The 23,590-nt window shown below is 43.3% G+C and overlaps 1 protein-coding gene across 2 annotated transcripts in view; it reads left to right on the forward strand.

Annotated features, from left to right (window-relative positions):
* Nucleotides 1-23,590, forward strand: part of HTR4 (5-hydroxytryptamine receptor 4) — a 143,505-nt gene that overhangs the window by 22,986 nt on the left and 96,929 nt on the right. Inside the window, exon 2 of one of the 2 annotated variants that reach the window (XM_042790265.1) lies at nucleotides 19,804-19,885. In XM_042790265.1, the coding sequence (XP_042646199.1) occupies nucleotides 19,860-19,885 (26 nt within the window). In that variant the 5' untranslated portion in view covers nucleotides 19,804-19,859. Of the gene's footprint in view, nucleotides 1-19,803; nucleotides 19,933-23,590 lie in introns of those variants that run through there. The other variant, XM_033005966.2, reaches the window with a different exon arrangement.

The following is a 23,590-nucleotide window of genomic DNA, read 5'->3' on the forward strand; positions in this document are numbered from 1 at the left end:
TGAGCAGCACCAGGGAGCATCTTCTGTGGCGTCTCTGGCAGAAGAGCGGCCAGCTCACCTGATGGAGGAGCTGCACATCGCAGCGTCGGACAGCGAGAGCCACGAGAGCTATGGAGAGGGAGACCGTGGCTCCCAGGGCAGTGCTGCCGGGGCCACGCAGAGCCAGCCAGGAGGCTGTGTTAGCCACCAGGCTCCTGTCGGCACAGCTCTGTGCCATTCACGGGGCATAGCCCTGACATGGGAACCACCTCTGAACCACCCAGGAGCCAAATGTTCAACTCAGCTGATCTAGAGGGTGTTAATAAAACTGTTCCGCAACCGTGGCATCCGATCTTCCATGGTTGATTATCGTCATCAGAAGAGAGTGAGGCCTAGCAGGTGACTTAAAGGCATTCAAAAACCTGAAGTTCTGCCTCATGCTCATGAAAGGAGAGGACATTACCTGTTGCTAATGCAGATGTGCAAGCTCAGAGCCGGAAAAAGCTGATTTCTAATCCCAGCTCTACTGCTATGGTTTTATAGTCCTGATCATGTCCTTTAACCTCCCTGTGTCTGGGTTTGTCATAGTCCACATGAATGCAGTACTGTTAAGTTCCTTCACTTGCTAATTGTGTAGAGAAGTTCTTGTCTGTAATCCTGACATTTGTTTAAAATCTTCTTTATGATTGTTGTAATGCTTTGTGTGGTGCTGGAGATAGGAGAGGGTGTAATCCCTTCTTCCCATTTAGACTAGAAAAACCTAGTTATGAGACAGGCAGGATGGGGAGGACAGGCTGAAGTGGAGCTGTTCCTCGTTTGGCTCTACAGCTCTTCAGGAGAGCATTGCTTTTGTTTATACTTGTGAAGTTATTCTTACATTTCTTCATCCCTTTTAAACACTGTGGTTTCCTCGCAGATAATTTATCCAGGCACATGAAAAAAAGATTTCAGCCATTGAGTGAAGATGGTTGGCATAGGTTGGCTCCAGGGCAGTTGGGCATGAGATGTGTGTGGTCCCAAAGCTGCCTCACAGTACTAGCATGAAGATACCTGGGAGGGCAGTCCTGGGTGAGCACTTTCAAAAGCTTCAAGACTGGATTCATGTAAACCCATGGGCTCGTCAGAGCTAACGGAGTCACGCCAGTGCTTCGTGTTCTGCAGGTAGCTGTGTGGGCAGCGAGGCAGCTGTTGGGGGAGACATGGGGAGCTGGAGGTGCTGCTGGAATAGATGCTGTGCCAGGTCATGCCCAGATGTACATCTTGAAGCAAACAGAGCCCACCCAGGGCAGTGTAGTGGGCATCCGGGACAGCCCTGGGCTCACCTGGAGCAGCTCAGCGTGCACCCAGGGCAGCTGAACTTGCACCCAAGGAAGTTCAAAGTGCAGCCAAGGCAGCAGGTGTTTCTTTTGCACTGACATCGCTGGGCTTTTCATGCTATAAACAACACTTCTGCTTGCAGACAGATCCGTAACTTTCCTGTCTTGTACGTTATACAAAACAAGGAAACAGGTTTTTAAAATTCGCTTTATAATAATGTTTGTTTGAGCTCTTTGTATTTAAGCTGACCGAAGGTTGAATGAATGGTGCTAACAGTGCAGTCACTTTGGAGCATAGGTCAAGCTCCCCAGATGCCCGTCTGCAAACAAGCTCCCAGAACCACGGGAATTAATTATATCCAGGATAACAGGGAATACCTCCAGGAAGGAAACTCTTCTCCAAAAAGTGAAGCAAAAAACTTTTATACTGACCATAAAGGGGCTCATCCTGGCACCTCTGGGGCTTGCAGCAGATGCCCATTGATCTCCTCCTGAGCAGAAGCTGCAGCACACTGCCAGCAGCTCCCCTCCGAACCGAGCACACCTCTGCCTCGGCAGGCTCAGGGGAGCTCCAGCCACTGTGCTGGTGACATTGCAATGCAGACCCTGGGACACCTCATCCACAGAGGCAGCTTTCATGACCTGTACCTCCTACCCCACAAACTGTGAGAAGGAAACTTGGTCCATGCAGGACCTGGACAGGAGTTGGCAAGACAATTTGGGTCAGCCACTGCCAATTTTCAAGTCAGAACCAAGTGTGAGAAGGATTTGTGTCTGCTGCCAGATCGCTTCTGGGGGCTAGCATCACTGATCCCCCCCCCAGGAGAGATGCCTTCTCTGTGCACAGCATGGTGTTGCCTGGCTCAGGTGCCCCACAGCTTCCTTCATGTAGACCCAGTTGGTATCTATCCTTGTAACAGAAATCCAGAGGCCAAAATCAGACCCCTCAATTGTGCTCTACAAAAGCAACGTAACGTGATTAAGAAGCAGTAGCTGTTATGGGAACACTAAGATTAAGGTGCTTGCCTGGGCCACTTTCATGGAGGACTTACAGGTTGCCCTAAGAGCCTTTCTCAGGCCTGATGGATTCGCTGTCTGGCCTGTTTGGTTTCTGGTGCTTCAAGGATACCAAAGCTGCATTAAACAGTGTCCCATCCCTAACAGGTTTTGATTTAAATGGATAAAAAGAGGGAAGGGGAAATAGGCACTGAATGCGTAGGTTACTTTCCTAAGGGTGCAAGAGACCCACAAGATACCTATATTGTGATAAACCTGTCCTTGTAATAGCAGCTGATGGAGGAAAGAGGAGAGTTTCAGGAATTGCCCATTTGGTGACTTAGCCACCTTTTGCCAGTTGCCGTTCTTGGCTGTGCGTAAGGAAGGTGCACATGCAAACTCCATTTTCACTCATTCCCTGTTGCTTTTCCACTGGTGTCCCAACTCTGCTCGGACACATGTCCTAAAGAAGTCCTGGCAGGGAGTCGAGATTTCCCATTAACAACATGTGAACCAAGCTCCCACTGACTTTTTCTTTCAGTCCTGGGAAACAAATCCAGAGAGCGTGGATAGAAATGCCTCTCAAGCAATTATCTGGTTTTGTTTCAGCAACAGTGAAATTTCTTTCCTCTTATCCAAGCTGTGTTGTGGACCCTTAAATACCGCAGCTTTGGATGGAAGGAATCTGGCAGACACATCTGGAACTTGTTTCCCAACAAGAATGTTTATTTTTGGCTAATTTAGTACTTTGCAACTTTTTAGGACAAGTAGGTTTTTTTATTTACTTTATAATGAATAGTGTAAGTGTGAGTAAAAGTTGGTTGTTTCACTAGCAGTAAAGAAAATATAAAAAAAAGATTCTTTGGCAAACACCCACATAGAAGTTTTTAAAAGCAGTCTCAAAATACTAAACTGCATCTGGAGGCTGCAGCTACTCCTCCACCACCATGTGTCCCTGTGGTCTGTAAAGGGAGTTCGAAATGACAGGAAATCACAATAGCAACTTTTAAAGCCACTTTTTGTGGTTTTATAAATAGCTACACAATTTGCAGAGCAGTGCTGTATTGTCCCCATGCATTGCTATAATCGCTGTACTGCCATGTATGTGCCTGGAAACAAGAAGGAGGAAGTGATATAGGCTGGAGCATCCTACAGATGTGCTGGGCAAGGTGTGAATTCCCCTCCCCATCTTCTTAAGGGAAATTTGCCAACATTTGCTTTCCTGTTCCTGTGGCACAATTCAGAGTCTCTGCAGTTGTTTAGAGCTGGTCACACTTAGACCCCAGCTGATGCATATACAATACAACAAGGGTTTGGTACAAGTACTGAGACCATGAAAGAACAAAGCTTAAACAGTTGGGTGAAAGTAAGGGTATATTAGTGAAAAATGACAAAAGGGAGCTTGTCAATTAAGAGGACTTACAAACTCCATGGCCTGCAGAAGCTCTTTCCCTGCATCAGACTTCTGCCCCAAAATTAATCCATGAAGGAAATGTTGTATATCATATTTTTCAGAGGCAAAGCTGAGAAATTTGAGGTCTTTCTTAAGCCGGTTTATCTGGTTGTGACCAAAACTTTTTCTTGTTTAAAACTACACAATTTTAAAATAAAGACCTTAATTGATGCTGCTTGTGCCCTGATACCAAACTCCCTTTCTGGTATCACAAGCCATCCTGTCCATATATCCCTGCAGTCTGAGCATGCTGCTACCTCCAAACTAATTTAGCACAGGAGGAACACACTATGAGTCCAGGTGAGCTCAAGAATAAGGAATATTCTCACTCCCAATAACTATGGAGGGTGTATGATTGAAAACATGTTTATACTGGATAATTTTACGTGTAGGTTAATTTTAGATTAAAAAATGCGAATGATAAGATTTGCTGACAAAATGCAGATTATTTCCCATACTTATTTTCTATTTGTGGACCATTCATTGCAATTTTTTGGTTGCTGATATTGCAACTATTTTTGTTCAGTTTCTTGGGACATGCTGTTGATTCCTTTGCCCAGTTGGATTATTTTAGTGACTAAACCAGGTTTTCATTGCTAGTCCTTGCCATTGCAAATTCAGAACTTAATAAGTATTGCACAATATTCAGTTAAAAAGATGTTGTTCCCGTGAGCTTTCTTGCCAGTTAATTTATTTGCAAGAATATTTACAGTGGTGGCTATAACTTCCAGAAAGTCAGAGATTCTTTGTACTTGGGAATAAAAAATGGAAATTTCAAACCTTCTCGTGAGCACCATGAGAATTGCAAAATGCTTTCAAAATGATTTCTAGAAGCTTCTTTTTGAAAGTTTCAAAATGCAGTGGAGTGTGGAAGTCATCCCTGCTTGTGTGGTGAGGGGATGAGAGACTGGGCGTTGAGAAGCAGTTGCCAAGATGAGCCAGAGTTTCAAGGACTCCTGACAGCAGTAGCTTCAGAGAGGCTGAATATGAGCTGGACCTTCCAGCCTCTACGGGAGATGGCCTGGAAAGGCTGAGATACTTCCATCTGAGCGGGTCACCGGGGAAGGTGGCTGGAAAGCATGCAGGGCTGGACCCGCCAGCCAGATTTGATCAACAGTCTTCCCAAACTGTGTGTGGTGGGATGAAACACCTGGTGTTTGACGACATTGGTGCATTGCCTTGAAACCATTGTGTTCAGAACCCCCCAGCCTGCTCTGGAGCACGTGGGGGGGATCCTCAGCACCTCAGTTGTGGCCATGCCAGTCCACGCTTCCAGCTCTGAGGACCCCAGCAGAGCTGGTGGTTTGTTGGCTGTCACATTTGCTCAGCACTTGTGTCCATCACTCGCTATTAATGCGTGAGGCAGGGCTCCCCACCCGTGGGGTCTGACCGGAGCAGCTGGTGTCACGGGGGACTGTTTACAGCTTTGAGTAGAGATCTGAATGGGAAATCAGTTCTGTAAACACTGCCAGAGGAGAGTGGATATTATTTATTTAGTGTGATAATACAACAGCAGTGGGTTAGTCAAACAGTAATTAGCAACAGGTCATGCTATAATTAGAGAGTCTGTTGCAGTTGACTACCTCTTACTGAATGCCACCAGTAAGTCATCAAGTATCTGGGGTAAGCAGGGGATTAGTTTGGAAAGCAAGTGCTTTCAGGCACGGTCAGGACTGTTAGGGAACATGCAGATCTTTTTCTTTACCTCCCTTTATCCTAGCAATTAAGGTAACACAAGGCTCTGAAGTGGCACTTGCTTCTCTCTTAGTTGCATGAAATTTTGAGCAAAAGCTCCAAACAGCTCTCTTGAGTGATTAAATCTCATCAGAAAGAGCTTGAAGTCTCAGGGGGTACAAAGGAGTAGTTCATTTCTCTCCTCTTGCAGAAGTGGGGGAAGGAAAGGTCTGTTCCTCGAGCACAGGTTTATATTTTACATATGCTTTTTTTCTTTATTTTCCCCCCTTCCTTCTTGCTATTTTAAGAATTAAGTTTCCACAATTCTATTGTCTGAACATCAGAAGTTTCTCTTGCTTATACAGGCAGTGATATTCTGGCATCTCATATGTGAAATGAAAGAAAATACCTCAATCAGTTAATGGCATTCATGGGTTTTCGCTGAATATTCCTTCCTCTGAATGATTTGCTGTATTTAAAGAATAAAGGACTGAAATCAGTAACTAGAGACAGCAAATAACTGCTAGTTAAATGCCACACACATCAGTCTGGATACATTACTCAATCTTTACACCCTTGGATGCTCGTGCAATGCCTTCACACTGCAATTTCATCTTTTCAGTCATAGCTTTCCCCTCATTAGCCTGACTGTCTGGGGAGGTTCCCATTTCTGCTCTCTGTTCATCAGATCAGCTCACAGATTTTGCCTTGCTATTATCTGCAGATATTTTCTTCCTGATTGGAGTGTGTTTGGTCATGCTGCGCTGCTTGACTGCAACAGTCGTAATCAGTACAACTCAAATATATGCATCTTCGTGCTCGCCTGAATTTGCCTGGTTTCAACTTTCACCCCCCAGAATGTCTTCTGCCACTGGGATTGTCCTGCCACCAGTGTCCTGTTTATTGAGTATGTACCTGAAGGACATACTCAAGTCCTTCTTCAGCCTCTTCTGGGATAAACTAAATAGATTACTCTCCAGAAGCATCCTGTGGTAGAAACATCTCTTCCAGTTCTTTCATAAGGCTCATGGCTTTTCTTCTACATATTTCCAGCTATCCAACATCTTTTCTATATGTCAACATGAGAATGGTGTAAGGTACCGTAGCAGCCTCATTCCTACTTTCTCATTTCAAGATCCTCCTGGGAATTAAGTTAGCCACAACAAATGGCAGTAGGCACTTGTGTTGAGCTGACAACGAGCAGGCACCTCATTTCCTTTTCTCTTTCCAAGGCCAAATTGTCCCAGTTCTGTAAATATTGCCTTTATTTTGGCTTCCAAATATGTTGCCTCACGTTGGCTCTACTCAAATGCATAGTGTTTCCTTTAAAAATGTAGCCAAGCAATTCAGATTGCTCTGTATCAGTATGCTGCCTGTTAAATTTATCAGTCCCCCCGATCTTGGTCACCAGCAAACTCTTCAGTGATGATTTCAAGACACTCTTCCTTGACATGGGTAAAAAACTGAGTAGCAGAAAACTTATAACCGATTCCCAGGGTACTATGCTAAAACCAGAATTGTTAGGCAGCGTTTCCATGTTTGCATGTATATTGGAGACCTCTTGCTATATTGGGCTTAAACTCTGCCCAAGACTCCTGTACGGAGTTGGTATTGTCCTTGCTTCTTTATTAAAACATCATGTAATATCAAATCAAATGCTTTTCCAAAATCAGAGAATTCAGCAACTTATTACAGCAGTATTTCTGTTTATTACTGAAAATATCAAGACGGCAAATTTATTCTCTAATCCACACTGGTTTGCCAAATTCTATTCCCCATATTTAATTCTTGATGAACTGTATTCTTTATGAGCCATGTTGTTATTGTGCTGGAGAGCAATCTTGGACTGATAGGCTTATAATTACCTAGATTATCCACTTTATTCTTTCAAAATATTGGTACATTTTTTTGTTAACTCTGATTGTCCAAGTTTACTGGAAATCAAGATCAACCATGTGTAAAGTTCCTTACCCAGCTCTCTAAAAAGTCTTTTTAAAGAAAAGGTGCCATTATTTGGACCTCCTAGTTTTGAAGTGTCTAGCATTAGTAACTGCTGCTTAACATTTTGTTTAATGTCTGTGGAGATGGAAAAGTTCATCACCACATAATATGGCTCCCAAAAGTAGAACAGAAGTATTTAGTGGCAGTGTCTTCTCCTGAATCACAGTCAACAATGCTACAGTTTTCCAGCTGATCAACCTAACTTTTAATATTTCTTTTCTTCCCAATATGCTCAAAATCAGCCTCTTCTGCAGCCTACCAATTTGTGTATAACTGTTACAGCTTTCTGACTATTCTCAAGCTTTTACTATATATCCATAGCTACCAGCTTCTCCTTTATTCTCATTACAGTATTTTTTGAAAATACTGCACAGCTGTGACATCTGATCCGTGCCTCCCTACGAGGTTGCTGGCACGGAGGCTTCTCTGTGCTGCAGGTCTGTGACCTGGTGGTTATCACTTTCTTCTGTTTACATCCTTCCCTCTGTTTCAGCTCACTGTTTTCAGCTGTATTAAAAACATTAGATACTGTCTAAACTCGTTAACGTACATGTCTGTTTCTTCATATATGCCTGCTTTGGCTTTTATTGTGTTTGCTTCTCAGAAACATAAATCTCAGATCAGCTGCCATGATCACCATTTCTTAATCCAGTAAACATTTCCTCTTAGTGTAGCACTGTGATGTCCTGTGTAGAAGCCTTGGCCAAATGCACTCACACTCATCCTTTCGCATACATGATACATCAGGATGAGGGAATAACCCACACAGCTGGCTCTGTAGAGTTGATGCCTGCTCCAGGGTAACAGCTGCGACAGCACATCTCACCCTCGGTGGGATATGCGCATCCCAGCGTCCCTCCAGTATCACCAGAAATGAGGGGTGAAGCCTTCTGCATCTAAGTCCTGCCAAACTTGAGCTCCTTCCTTCCTTTGGGGATTTGCTGATTCCCTGCAGAGCTAAAGTAAGGAGAGGGATTAGGAAGCCAGCACTTCACAGCAGTGCGAAGCAGGACACGCTTCCCCCACAAGAGAAACAGTGGCATGGGGTACATCATAGAGAGCCTGATAGAAACCAGACTGAGGACATTTTTCAGGGAGTAGAGGCCTGAAATGAGCAGAATTTGAAAAAAGCACTTGTTCAAAGTATGTGTGCTGGTAGAAATAACTGCTCTCTGTGAAACCATTAAAAATGATCCATGTGACATCTCATAGCTGCCAGGTGTCTGGTGCCAGACACAATTAGTGTCTGGACAGCTTGTTTTACCTGGAGACTCTGGCTGATGAGAACTTACAGCCCACCTAAGGCATGCCCTGTCATTTTTATTTTGGAAATAACCATTTGAAAGCAGCTTACCCTAGGAGATCATTTACCCTTTCCCCCTTCCTATCGGGATTGCCACGAGGCTCACAGCTTTAGCCCACCAAAAAATAACCTTCAGGGTCAACCCTCAGTGTCTCAGAGCTCTAAGTTTATTTTGGTTTCTTCACCTTTTAGTGACCCAAGAAGGAGTCAGTAGTTTGGTAATTTAATTTAAAAGAAGTTGAAAACATCAGCAGCATCTTGGAAGGTGCTGATTGCAGCATAGTCTGGCAGAGAAAGACACTGCCTCCATGGGCATGCTTCCGAAACAGGGGAACCACCAGACCTAGCTTCTTCTCATCCCCTACCAACACAGCTCTTGGCACCATACTGCCCTTCCTAGCCTAGCAGGGCTGGGCCTGACTTACAAAAATATCTGCTCTGTGATGAGCTCGCCTATTGCTTCCACCTGGGATGATGAGGTGGCAAAGCCTGCAGCTGGGACACAGGCTCTTGCTTGAGTTCCCTTGTCCTGAATTGCTTCGAGCAGCGCAGGGGTAGCGGCATGACTATCAGCACAGCCTGGTTAGATACAGAGCCCACAGTGATTGTTTCAACTGCTTTCTCTCAAGAAAAAATGCATAGTCCAGTTGTTCCCCTCTGACCACCACCGGAGAAGGCTGTTGTTTTATTCCTGCTGTATGTAAGTACCTATAGTCATCTCAAAGTAGTTCTGTCACTGCTGTGAAATATTTAGTACAAGCTCTTCTGTAGGTAACATCAGAGCCTGTGTGCTGAGGATGTATTATAACACATTCCCTCTTGCATCGTCTCCATCTTCTAAAAAAAGTAATTAATTAATTAACCTCTTGACTTTTCCTGATGGTATCAGCTTCTTAACCAGAAAAGATGATGGCTGTGCACTTTATATATTTTGTACAGATCTGGAGAATCACATGGTCTCTTGGGGACTGTGATTATTTTAGCTTGCTGCTCAACTAACTAATTTTTTGAAGTGAGCCAGAGGCAGATCAAGTTTAAGATGAACATACTCAGCCAGTTTTTTCCTCCAGAAGCTGTCAACCTTTAATGGAGTGTGAAGAAATGTCAGTAGAGGCATGAGTCAGTTGGGTTGGTTACATATATCTGCAGCTCAGAGCTCTGGGGATTTTGTCTCTACCACATTTTCTAAAACGCCCTGTGGAGTCATAGCATTTCCACCCCAGCGCAGGGGCAGCTCTGGTCTGCCTGTGGCCATCAAGAAAGTTGATGAGAAAGTGTGAATGTGATACAATGAGTTAAGCTATATGGGATCAGCGCCCTTGCCCAGAGATGTGTCTGTTGGCAACAGCTTCACACTTGCATTAGTTTATTTGTCTTAACCCCCTATGTGTAGAGAGTTGTGGGGGTTTTTGTTTGTTTTATTTTTAGCAAGGACAGTGTTCATGTCGGAGCAGGTCTGTTGGCAACCTTGGGCAGGAGGGGGTCTGTGCCTGTAGGCTTTTATGCCATGGGCTATAAATTTACAGCTAACCTCTGTGAGATGTCCTCTGCCGCAGAGGTATTCAGGCAGATGCACCCCAAAACTTCCCATCAATAGTCAGTTTGATCAGACAGAAGTAACAGGGAATTTTTAATGCTTGAGATTTAAAGCTTCACCTAAACCCTTTGCACAGCTGAAATTACAGAAGATGTAATTCAGCACAACCCTACTGATTTCTTAGTCATAGTTACACAGGAGCAAATACAACAAACAAAGATACCTAGGCCAGGAAATACTCTTGTTTCTGCTGAAGTCCAGGGGTTGCAGAACCATAAACAGTGACTGGTGTGTCTCAGTGCTGGGCTTCAAAGCAGGAGGTTATTTCCTGCTGGCATTTCACAGGCCACAAAACCATCTTATGGCAGCAATAAAAATAAAGCAGAGGAATTCTATTCCAACACAATGACGCTATAGTCATGCATGACCTCCAGATGGGGAGTGGAACATGTCCACCACAATATGACCCATGTAGGAAATCGGGCAGGAGTTGGAGGTAGTGTGAAGGACGAGTTACACTTGAGTCCCTCTCGTTGTGCTGTGAATGAATCATGGTGCCTGCAGTGCGGTGGCAGCCTCGGAGGGCTCCTCTCTGCAGAGCACAGTGAGGAATCTTTCCTGGCTTGCTCATCTGCTTTGACTCACGGTTCCCCTCCTTGGCTTGGGTGATGCAGTGCTACCCAAATGGGTTTGCAAGCAGGAGAGGAATCCAAAAGAGGAACAAAAACAGGTGAAAAAAGCTTGCCGGCACAGCTGGCAAAGCAAAGAATAGTATCACATATTGAAACGCTGTAGTTTGGAGTGACTCCAGGCTCCCCCTGTGACATTTCAGCCCTCAGTGGCAGAAGGGAGATGGTTCCTTTCACTGCTCTTTCCCTTGGCTGTCTCGAGGTGGCAACTGCCAGCGTGTACTCGTTAGCAGAGCTCAGAACAGCAGAGCAATGTGTCTCTGTGATAAGATGAATGCCTATGGTGATGTGCATTTTCCATGGGTCATTTTCTGTTTGCTTTGGAGCAGGATAGCTTTTTAAACAAAAAGCTGGAGGCTTGGGCTGCTGTAAACCAGAGGATTGCCATTGAGTGACACGGTCACTGCCCATCACTGCCTGCGGTGTTTTTGTTGGGGTATGAGTTAACCTCTGCCATGGGACCACCAGCACATGTCTCTAAAGTTTGTTTGCAGTAGAAGGGCACTATACTGGTTAGTAATTTATTAGAGAATTGGTAAAAGCGAGGATCTCAGGTAAAGTGTAGAGCTGCTCTCAACTGCAGGGAGCACACCAGGTCACCGTGTGTGTGGCTGTCTGTAGAGGCAGGGTTGAGGTAGTAATGGTGCTGGGTGTCCTGCAGCTCATCCACCAAGCTGTGAGTTACCTTCAGTACCATCACACCATGTCAAAGCTGAAGGATTTTCATATTTCCTAGTGTTTATAGTATACATTTCTCCACTGTATAAACAAAGTAAGTTTATTTGGCTGCAGGCACAGAAAGCACAGCTGGTGCCTTTCTGGGGCAGTGATTTCCATACCCTGGGTCTGTGCTGGTGTGAAAACAAGAATAGCTGGAAAGTATGTTTTCTAGAGAGGGAAAATTTACAGTGAATTATGGGGAAGTTTTATGACATGTGAGCAAGAAGGGAACATGGTAGCCCTGTACAAATCCCCATCAAACACATGTATGGTTTCTAGTCCTTTGTGGTGACAAGGAGCACTAACATTGTGCCTTGTCCTTATAAAAACAAACCCATTTGTGACAGTGTCATGGAAATCATGCCCACCTGTGTTTCCACCCACACTTCTGATGCACTGGCTGAACTTAACCACCCTTCTTGCCTTCATTTGTTGATTGATATTTCTTACTGTATCTTGGTCTTTTTAAGAGACCCACAGTCTCACACTAAATGTTTCTCTTGGCTTCCTATGTTAAGGGTTTGATATTGCAGTCAAAGACTTGGAGCGTTTTGGTTACCAACTGATAGTAATTGCTAAAGGTGAGACCAGCGACTTGTGAAATTTCATAATACTACTGTCATAGTAAATAAACCCTCAGGTTTTATAGCTGCTTTCTCTCCTCAGACCTCTTACACAAATGTAGTTTCATATACACAAGGATCTCATACAGATGTCTCTGCATTGAAACAACATCACCCTTGAACATCCCATAGAAACTTTACTGCTGTAAATATTTGGTCCAAGAGAACAGGTAGGCAGAATTCCTTCCACATGCCCTTTCCAAGGGAACAGCCCTTACATTGTGCTGTCTGTTAGTATTTTTTGGTACTCAAACGTGGAATTTAAACTTTCATTATTGAAAGTCCAGAATACCGTGTTGCAAGGTTGAAAAGGCACAGAGGTTACAGCTGAGAGGCCATGAAGGCCAGGGTGACATGAAAAAAAGCCTGCCTGTCTTCAAACAGGCAATCACATGGTGCTGGCTCCCTCCGTGACCCGCGTGCCACTTGCGACTCCTGCGTCTCTTGGGAACACACGCCCGTTAAACTCAGCACCTGTGGTTTGGGTTACCAAGCCAGTGGCTCTCTCTGTGAATCTAAAGAGCTGTTTTGAAAAATAACCCTTCAGTGAAAAGACATTTCTTGTGTCTTTTTCTATTTAAAGCTGGACTCCGTTTTCTTTTTCAGGTGATGTGTCATGTCTATCTTATTTTTCTCTGTTTAAGCAAAGTGATGCATTTTAACCTTCTGGAATAACATTTGATTAAAATCAATCCAGCAATCTGTCTGTGCTGACAACTGAGGGACTTCTTATCAACTTTGTCCTTCGTGGGGAGAAAACAGACAGCAGTGATAGAGAATGCAAGAAGTGCTGTGGGAGGGGGCAGTGCCTTTATTAGAAATGAGTGGTGGACAAAGAGCTATTTTATCTGTGAGTGAACAAATTGAATCACTCTGGTATTTCTAACTCCTCAAGTTTTGTCATGGGCAGGATATTCTCCTGCAACACTTAGAGAGTTTTGGATGGCTCTGCAGTGATGAGCAAGAAATTATCTTCGGATTGAGGTGATTGTCACTCCACAGCATCAGTTTAATGTGGCTTGGGAAGATCTTGTCCAGTTAGCCTCTGCTAACAACATCTCTTTATCTGACAACAATGGAGATGGAACTACAATAAAAATCACAACCCCAAATCTGAAATGTGGTGGGAATCGAGCAACAGCTTTTTATTCGATCGCAGCTTTAATTTGGCAGATGTTCGCTACAGAAAGTGAAGAACCTCTTGAAATCACACATTCAGATAGTAGTAGTAGTCTTTATTTATTTTAGAGTGATTTCTCTGGCCTCAATCAAGAATCACAAATGCTGGATGAAAGCTAAATTACTCTCTGTACTTCCAAGAACTTATACTCTGAGATGTCGAGGACAGCAATTTCCAGGGGAAGGCTAAACAATCTTCCCAAACATCTGTGACATCTTTTTTTATCAGTCCCCTGCTCTGTTACCCAATAACAATGGGTGTCTACAGGATGTCTACACTGAAGTCAAGGGCTACATCAAGTCATTGTCATTGCACACCACACTCTGCTCTAAAAGGACAAAGCTGGCAATGGATGCGGGAAAAGAGCATTGTTTACCTTACATTTATAAAGATAAGAGTGATGTCAGAGAACTGCAGTCCAATTCTTCACAGAGAGTATGAGACACTCAGAAACTACATTTAAGGTTTTATTATATCCCACTCCATCCTCTGTGGTGCAGTAGAGCAGAAGGAACAGTATGATATTAATCTGTAGGTAAAATGAAATGGGCTTTTCAGACTTCTCAGTCCACCCTAGATGCAGCTTCATTTAAGGTGTCACAAATGATGAAGCAGCACAATCCAGCACTACTGGAAATGGAGGTGTAAGTTTTTCAGAATGACTCAATTCTGTTGTCATCCGCTCAGGAGGGGCAGAAAATGGAACTAGATGGGGCTTGAGTGGGATGGAAATAAATTGGATGAAGAACGTGTCAGTGTGTCAGTTAATTGGTGCCTTGCAAGGAAAGTGTCTTGCAAGACTGGCATGGCCATTGCTGTCATCTAGTGGGACATTTTCATCTCCACTGGGCAGACCAAGGCCACCATGTAGAGCAGGTGAGTTTATGGTCACTTAAGAGGCAGGATTAGCTGTTGGCCACCATCTAATTCCTTGCGGTCTCTTAGAAGTGAGTTTTTGTTAATACCTTAACACCACTGCATAAAGTTTCCCCAGGAGTCCCTACAGCTTGATTGGGAAGATATGTCAGTTTATCCATCTCCTCATTGGGTTTTCCCTTTCCTACCCCACACCACTGTGGAGGTGAGGAGGAGAAGGGGCAGAGGTAGGGGAGCATGTACTAAGGTGACTTGGTGGTGTGTCAGGTGAAGGAGTGAGGCACAAGCATGCAGCTGATCTTATCCTGACAGATGGTTTCTGATTTCCCTGAATGCCATCAGTGCAGCCTTGCTGAGGCTTAGCACTGGATCGCCTTTCCCAAGTCAGAGCCAGTCTCCTATGCAGTGAAGACTAGGACTAGTCATACACATATGGCATATCTGTCTTGCTCTTGGTGGCAGTGATTAGTGGAGAATAAAATAAGATGAGGAGTTCTTGCCTCACAAGGGAAGTCTATGGAGCTGTCATGTCAAGCCTGCTGGAGATGCTGTGCCTGTATATTTTTCCATTAAAAAATGTTGTGCTTTGCTGAAGTGAAAATACCGCCAAGAGTACTGACTTCACTTAAGTTTCTCTGGGTGAACGCTTCTTTGTGAAGGCCTTTTTTTGTTGCTGTTTGTTTGGTTGGCTTTTTTTTTTTTTTTTCTTGTTGTTCTAATACAGAAAGTTTCAGTTATTGTAGAGCTCTCCATGATAGCATTATGGTACAGATATTGTGTGCCTTCCGTGCACATTAAAAATATTAAGTTTTGGAGAAAAATAAAGCAAACAAGATGACCCCAAACTGGAATTTTGGCATACAAAATTACTGAAAAGTTTTTCTTTCATTTTGCAGGAGTTATCAAAATTAATTTTGTTCTGACACCTGAAAGAGTAAAACCATTTCACTTCGCTTCCTGAATTTATTCCCTCATTGATAACTGAGGTCCTTAGGTAGATTACTGTGGTGAGCTTTTCACTGCAGTCCCTGGTACCAAATCTGAAGAGAACACATACCAGAAGACTCATTTTGAGTCATATCTGGAGTGTGGAGGCTCAGCCTGACTCTCCTGTCTGGCCAGCAGAGTGGACACGTCTGAGCAGGAGTGTGTGCTAGAAGCCATGAACCAGATTTGTGTGAGAAACCAGACCTGGAGCCCTGCTCGGGTTCCCTGGCAGGCTGTGAGTGGGGCTGCTCTCAGCAAGCCCAGCATGGAAGGGCTCTGCAGCCTGGGAGAGGAAGACCATGTGTTTGTGGAACTTGTTGCCCTCAGCCCATGCTGTACAGCAGGGACTGGACGTGAGCTGTTGGAAGCTGGATGTTCACGTTCAGGAAAACGTGACCTGGCTGCAGTGATGTGCATGGCTCGATGTGCCTGCAATCACCGTCACACACAACAGCAGAGAAGCTCCTTTGTGCTGACAGATATATATATATGATGGTCTGGATGGTGTAAGGGTTGCGTTAGGAGGTCTGAGGCAGCAAACAGCTTCCTAATTGAGTATGAATAATCACCTTAATAACAAAAAATAGCACTAGGCCCTCTGTGTGAGCCAGATATATTTACAGAATAAGTCATGGAGATTTTTTATTACATGGTATTGACGTCAATTTTCTTTCTTTGTTGGGACTCCAATGACTACAAGTCTAACCACTGCAGTGTCATGGGGAGAGTAAAAGGGAAGGAAGACCCAATTTTTAAAATCCATTGTGGTGAAGCTGACAAAAGCTAAAAAACATCATTGGTTTAGTGTCCTTTCATTATATGTGTCATCATATGGGCAAAGATAAAAGTACTAACAGCCTTTAAAACACCACAGGTCTCCTGTACAGTGGTTGGAAGTTTCCGATCCTGGAAGGCTGTGGAGTGTGATGCTTGAAATGCATTGCCTGTTCAGACCCAAAAGTTGCTTGTTGCTATATTTTGGGGGGAAAAGCTAACATGTTTGTGGGGGAAAAAAAAAAAAAAAGTTCTCAGGGCTTCAGAATTTAGGGATATGTAAAGAATTGTAAGAAAAAATAAATTGTATGTGAGGTGCAATATAAGAAATGTGGTTGCTGGCTGTCACACAGTGTATGGGATAGCTGCCAGAAACACACCTAACAGCACAGTGAGATGTAGCAGGTGTTTGCATGCAAAATTTGTAGTTTTATCAAAATCCCTAAAACCTTAATTTTTTCCTGTTTTGTACCACAAATATTATTTCTACTGTATGAATAAACATAAAACAAGTGAAAAAAATACTAGTGGAAACAAAAATGTTTTCCTGTGGTTTTAAGCATGTCACGCATTCAGTGACTGAAGGAACAGTAATGCTGGTGCCTACATAGAAAAGTACATTTTGATGAATAGGTAAAACAACAGTTCTGATTGTACTGAAATGGTGAGTTTTCCTCGCTTTAGAAAGTTTCCCAAGCTAACTCTTATACCCTGATACTGAAGGGAGCATGGGGGACTGGGATAGTGCAGATAGGTGACATTTTTTCTGTCTTCTCTTATTCTTACCCTCCATTCTTTCTGGCTCCTACACACAGACACATTTCCCTTATATTTCAGAACTGTAACAGGCATGAACTGCAGCAAAGCAGTTTCGTAGCTTCCCACTGTAGCAGTAAGTAATAAAGTCTCTCTTCTTCTGCATAGTAAAGTATTGATTTCCCCTGAATCAGTGTCAACAAAATTTGGCCAGATTTTCTTTGTGGCATAGCTGTGCTATCTCAACACTAAGATCAGTTTAATATCTATAGCTTATGTGACTGCTTCTGCCCTGTTCTGAATCCTTTTGGTAGAGTTCAGTCAACCTTTTTGTGTTTTCACAGTAAACCGAGATGACAACTTGCTCCTGAAGGATTCTCTAAAGCAGAATTAACGAGTGCTCACAAGCTGTGCTGGCAGGCAGAGGAGATGGGTCAAGATCCCATGTGTTTGGTCTGCAGTTGACAGTGTTCTCTTTGGTTTGCATTTATCCTTTTGGAAATGACAGGACAGGGAAGGATGGGTTCCTGTCCCCATTGAAACAAAGCACCGTATTACACCTAGTCTGATATATTTGTGTCAGAATTAACCGACATTAAAGCTATATGCCAAACAAATCAATGATTTGAAGTAAGTGGTTACTTAAACCTCTTTGGAGATTAAATTATTAGGTTTCTTTTTGAACTCATTTTAACTCAGAGACTATAGGTTGTATTTTTACATATTCCAGGATATTCTTCCTGTATCTTTGACAGGCAGCCATCCCAGCAGCTTGCCAGGCATTTTGTTCTATGGAAGAACTTCAGTGCAGGAGCACAGGAAGCTTTTTTTTCCCCAAAATTAAAGTTGGAGGTCAGGTCTTAGGGACACAGAGGTGACTTGATCAGAAACTCTAGACCTCTCACCCTTATACTGGCAAAATACAGCCGTAGTCTTTAAGTCACCAGATTCCAGAGTGTCCTTAGAAATACCAGTTGAAGATTTAAGATATAAATAGTGGCCAAATTCTGAAAGTTTGCACCCTCAGTTAAAAACACCCTTTTGACTTGAGTAAGTTTTACTTGCAAAACTATGTATAGTCTATACCTACTGAAGTACTAATTCTGGTCAACACTGAACAAGACCTGGCTAGTGGGTGTTCATTTGCAGTGCAAACCTGGCATCGTATCTAGGAAGTCTGAGTCAGTATTACTACAGTCTTTTCTTTGAAGCCAAGTAACCACAATGGCGTTATTTGCATTTGAGTTGTTATTAATAGGGCCATGGTGGTGGCATTATCCTTGGCTTTCTAGAGACACAACACAAGGAACAATCAACAGTCTGAAGTGCTCAGAAACTTATGTTATTTTTTTTTTCCACTGGATTAACAGCAGCAAATACACAAACTCTTTATTAAGACGGTGCATTCATTTCTTTGGAGTCATGATGGAATTTTGATAGAATTAAAAATCCCATTAATATTTATATCACTTAGTGTTTCTGGGAGTAAGTACATTTATTTTAACTTGAGCTGCAAATCATTTAGTTCCTTGTAATTACTGTACTGCTATTAAGTATTCATAAGGCTGTACAATATAGTGTCACAGGAAACCTATTTTAATTTAGTGGTAAGTCAATGTTTTAATTTTGTATAAAAACAGAAGCTAATTTACCAACCATTCTTGCTTGTGTTTTCCCAGCCAGGTTTTGCAAGCCTTCTTCAGTTGATTGTATTTGAACTATTTTTCGTAGCTTTGGAAGTTACCGTGAAAAGTCTTGGGTCCAGTGCAGCTTACATGTGTGTGACAGCATGTAATTTTGAATGTAAGCATAGGTGGGAAGAGGTCATTTATATCACAGTGCTGAGCTCCTCAGTGTCGGCAGAATTGCAACATAACATATTTTCATAAACTTCATAAAAAGTTGGTTTTGGAGAACAAGTCTTGAGAATGGTGCCTGTATTAGTAATTTATGTTGCTGGCATTTATTTCTAGAAATAAAACTATTTCAGCTGTGAGAGTCTTTGGCAATATATATAGATGGATCTCTCCCAGGTCATTGGGATTTTTAACTTGCAGAAGGAAAGGATGGATTGACCAAGGGTATTTTTGTGTGTGCCCCTTCCCACACCAGCACCCCAAGCTCACTGGGTACAACATGATGTGCTGTGTGCACTGGTATAATGCTTTGGGTTTGTGTGTTTTAAAATTATTTTTCTACTAACTCATTTGTGGTAATTAGAGAGAAGGAGCTGATACTATTTGAGGCAGCACTACAGAGAATGGGATTTTTCAACAAGTGACACGAGATATCTGCAGAGGACTGTGACAGATACAGTCTTAGATGTAATCTGTGTCTTGTGCATGGTATCATATGACTTCTGCCTATGCAGCTTCTCCTCATCCCTATGGAAACCAAATATTTGTCCAGGAGAGTGTTTTCCTCTGTGCCAGTGAAGCAGTCCTTACAGTAGTTTATTACCTTGCTGCAGCTGGGAATCTAAATCCCAGAAGTTCTCAGGAGAAGTGATGATCATGGAGTGGATTAAGGGTTGATCTTAGCTTCCAGGTGAGGACCTGGAAGTTCATAAAAAGGGGATTTCTTTGTTGTTTTCAGTAGAGCCAGTGTCTCACTGGGACCTTGAAGCATTCTGTTAGCCCTAGGTTATGCATGAATGGGTGATGTATACATGACCACAAAGGGTTGTCTATCACTTCATCTTGATTTTGTGCCTCCAGGAATGCACCTTAGTGTTGTGAGATACAAATATGTCAGGGTAGATAACAGAAAATTGTGTTATGACAGCATTATGCAGTGGTATGACTTCACCTTGACATGTCTTCATAACTTCTGTTTTCAAGACAATCCAGGCCGGAGGGGCAAAATGCAGCATATGAGTGTCTTCACTGGGGTAATGTCCTTTCATTTATGACTGTCCTTTCTAACTCTCTCCACTGCAGGACAAGGTCTCTTCCGTGGACACTGAACTCCCAGCTACCTATGCCTGTTGCCTGTGATGGAAGAACTTGATGTTAATGTGAGGTAGGATAAACTCCAGGGCTCCTCCTGTGCTGCATCTCATCCAACTGGTGAGCTTCAGGGGCAGCGGCCGTATGGCGTGTTTGCAAAGCTGCAGGATGGTATTTTCTGTTTGCCTGTAGATGAAGGACTCTGTTCATGCAGCAATACCTGGTTTGGGGTTTCCTGAAGCTTCTGAGAAGATGTAGTGTCACCTTGTTATTTGTGTAAATGTCAGATGTGGTGTAGCCAAGTCAAGGACTTACTTGCAGTAGGATGGATAGGGCCCCATCAAAGACTGGGCACAAGCCCATATGTGCCTGCTGAAAGTTTGATCCTAGGTTCTTTTCTTTTTTGTTCAACAGTCTAAAAACTTACAACCTCATCTCTGCTACCTTATATTGGGCAAGCAAAAAAATTACTTCTCTGAAGTAATTTCAAACCCCTGGGCACACTAGTGGTATCAGTGAGAGACAGATTTCAGTATGGATCATTTTGACCCTGGAAGTGTGACGCCAACAGAAATTGTTCAAAAAGTCTTCATATCGTGTTTTCATCTCTCTCTTGGGACACAGGGCTGGTATTGGGCTCTGCCATTCTCCCTAAGGTGTGATCTGCAGGGTCTTTCTGTAGGACTAGGATTTGTCTCTTGGTTTTTGGTCTTTTGACTGGCCAGGCTGCCAGTGATTCTGAACTGTGTGGAGATCTGAACTAGGACCCACCAAACCCACTTCACACAAGGACATCAAACTTCTGACCAAACCCATGTTGCTGCCCCCGACCCAGGAGGAAGCAATATTCCAGTTGCAGTGAGGGGCATACGTTTCTAGAGCTTTCTTAAAATCCACACAGGAACTATCTTTTTGCTGTTTCCAGGTTTTTATTTTGAGGACTAATTCTTTACCCTTCCTCTGGCTGGAAACTCAAGTGGCAAGTACATGGGGAATTGTCTTAGAGAAAATTGCTCTGATAGAGACAGATCCAATGTATTTACTCTGGTCTTCCAGGAAACCTTTCCCTAAGGAGTTATCGAATGAAGATCAGGTGGAAACACAGTACAGAAAAGAGGGGAACAGGATCTTACACCTCAAAAGGGGATCCTGTTGTGCCACCCTGTCCTCACAGCTTTCTTTGTCTTGAGCTTTCAGGCTGGGACGTGCCTCTGTGCAAGCCACAACCCACTCTCTCCAGTTGCATGCGCAGAGTGAGATAATACATTTTCAAAGACAATTTCTGTTCTTAATGAGTCTTGTCAAAGTGCTATACTGTCAGAGAGAACATCTCTGGTCTTCATTCACCTACTCAAGTGTCAGGAAAGTCACCAGCAACTGCAGGTTGCTGCTTTAATGCACACTTAGCAGGTCACATTTATAACCTGGTAACCAATGTTGAGAGGTAATGTGTTCTGCTTAATGAAATTTGTCTTGCCTTTTTAATACCAGAAGTGTAGTTAAACGCATAGGCTACTGCTGTGTCTCTGTAAAGAGAATTAAGGTGCTGACACCAGGCAATTTTTCCTACAACCCTTTCCTTCCTCTAAAGACACTAGGAAAAAAAAATCTTGTTTCTCACTATGGTGAAAAAAATTACCCGCTATACATTTCATCATTTATATAAGGAAAATCTGTCAGTTTATAGACACCAAGGGGCACAGAGAAACTGGCTCAGCAAATGCCTGAACCACAAAGTGCCTGGGCAGAGGGAGACTATACTGGGAGGGAAGGGTGACATTTTATTTACCTTAACTGTGTATTTTTTTTTCAGTAATGTGCTATTTGCCACCAGTAGAGAAAAACACTGAGTAGTCCTGACCCAGCATGGATGTTTTGAAGTGATCTGTTATGGTTTTGTAATTCACTATTTATAGGAACCAACAGATCATTATCTGTTTCTTCCTATTTTTGAATTTTACTATAATTCCAATCAGCCCTAATGCTTTTTTGTTTGTTTGGTTGGTTGGTTTTTTTTGTTTTTGTTTTTTTTTTTTTTTAAAAAAAAGGCAAAAACCAAAACAACCAAAATTCCACCCTTCCCCAAACCCCTGAAAAACAAACCCAAATAAAACTGATTCCCATCAGAATTAGACTTTCTCTTCCTACTTGTGATACTTTCCAATTGGTGTGGCCTGACTGCAATGAGAAGTGTTTGGGAGGAAGAGGGTTTGGGTGCTTGGGGGGTCTCCTTCGGTCAGCTTGCTGCAGAAAATGCCCATTACACAGGCCTGGGGAAAGGCTTATTGGCAAGAGTCCCTCAAGAGACTTCTTTCTCCTGGAGCCTGGTTAGTGCAGCCGGCCGCTGTGGTCTGACCCTGGCAGAGCAGTGGAAGGATCTCTGAGGGGGAAATTCTCGTTTGGTGAATTATTTCATCTGATTTCCTGTTTAGAGGTTAAAAGAGGCAACAGAGAGTATTCCTGGGGATCTGATGAATGAAAATCCATGGGAATTTGAAAGCTCTCCCAAATCAATATTGATTCACCATTCTCCAGCTCTTTTGATCAAACACTGTGGTCTGATCTCACTTCGTTATACTTCAGGAATTACTTTAGTCTTTTGTTCCTAGGGACTCTTTCTAGGCTGGACTAAGGCAGTCTTTCATTCTGTGTGATTGGTTGCATAAACAGACTTTGTGGTAGGCACATGATTTCATTTTGACTCCACACTTTTCCAAACCATGAATTTTTGGTTTTGAGAGCTTTGTTTGTCAGCTCCCAGTAAGTAGCTAATGTTTCTCCTTTATCTTCCCTGATTTCAGCTTTTTTGCTGAGATGTGGAATACTGAATGTTTTCTGTTGAAGCCAGGGGCTTCCACGTGCTGTTTTCCAGAGCTGCATGTGGTGAGCCTAAGAGGTGGAAGCACTTGGGTCCCCCCTCCCCATCCCTGCGGGGCTCAGAGGGGCTCCAGTGGGAAGCCTGCACGGGAAGGGGAGCAAAGCTTGGGGAAATGGGAGATGCTTTGATAAGTGGGATGAGAGGAGAAAGGGACAGGTTGGCTTTGTTTAGAGCTGCACCCTGTGGAAACAGCATGTCACTCTTTGGTTCAGAGCAGCGAGTGCTGCAGTTGTCCTGCTCCAGCCTGCTAGGATGGCTGTGGGCACGAGGCTCCTGCCCTCGGACGGGTTTTGATGAGATGCCCCAGAGGATGTCAAGTGATGAGCAGCTTTACATCTCTGTAGTTACCTGAAGCATTGCAGGCAGGTTAAACTGTACAAACGTTTTATTTCTGTGGAAAAATTTAGCTATGAATTTTACAAAGGCTGCAATGTAAGCTTAAAGAGACATTCCTGGAAATTTTAGACAGTTTGCTTTGGGACTTGTATTTGTCGCAGCTGAGGGGGGTGGCAGACCTCATGTTCTCTAATTGTAGAATAGAAAAATAAATGACCTCACAAGTATTTCCAATTTATATTTTGCAGAATTTAAAAATTTTGTGTGTCTTGGTGATTGTTATTGGACCCATTTATTATTATCGGCAGTAGGTTAATGAGATACTGTCAAGTGGTTTGGAATGAAAACTCAAACCCTTGAACTGGTTAGAGTATGGAAAAAAAAGCTGTTCTCTTTATTCGCTTGATTTCAAACAACTTTATAAAAATCCTAGTTGGGCACACTATAAACAAGACTACAGTGGTTCTGCCCACTGACCTGCTCTGGCACAGCAGGCATGTAGTGAACCATAGGCCGTTTGCTGCTGACGCCCTCCAGCCAAAGGGCAGGAGCTCCTGCAGATGC

This window comes from Tyto alba, unplaced genomic scaffold (genome assembly GCF_018691265.1).
Source record: "Tyto alba isolate M040663 unplaced genomic scaffold, T.alba_DEE_v4.0 Super-Scaffold_17, whole genome shotgun sequence".
NCBI lineage: Eukaryota > Metazoa > Chordata > Aves > Strigiformes > Tytonidae > Tyto > Tyto alba.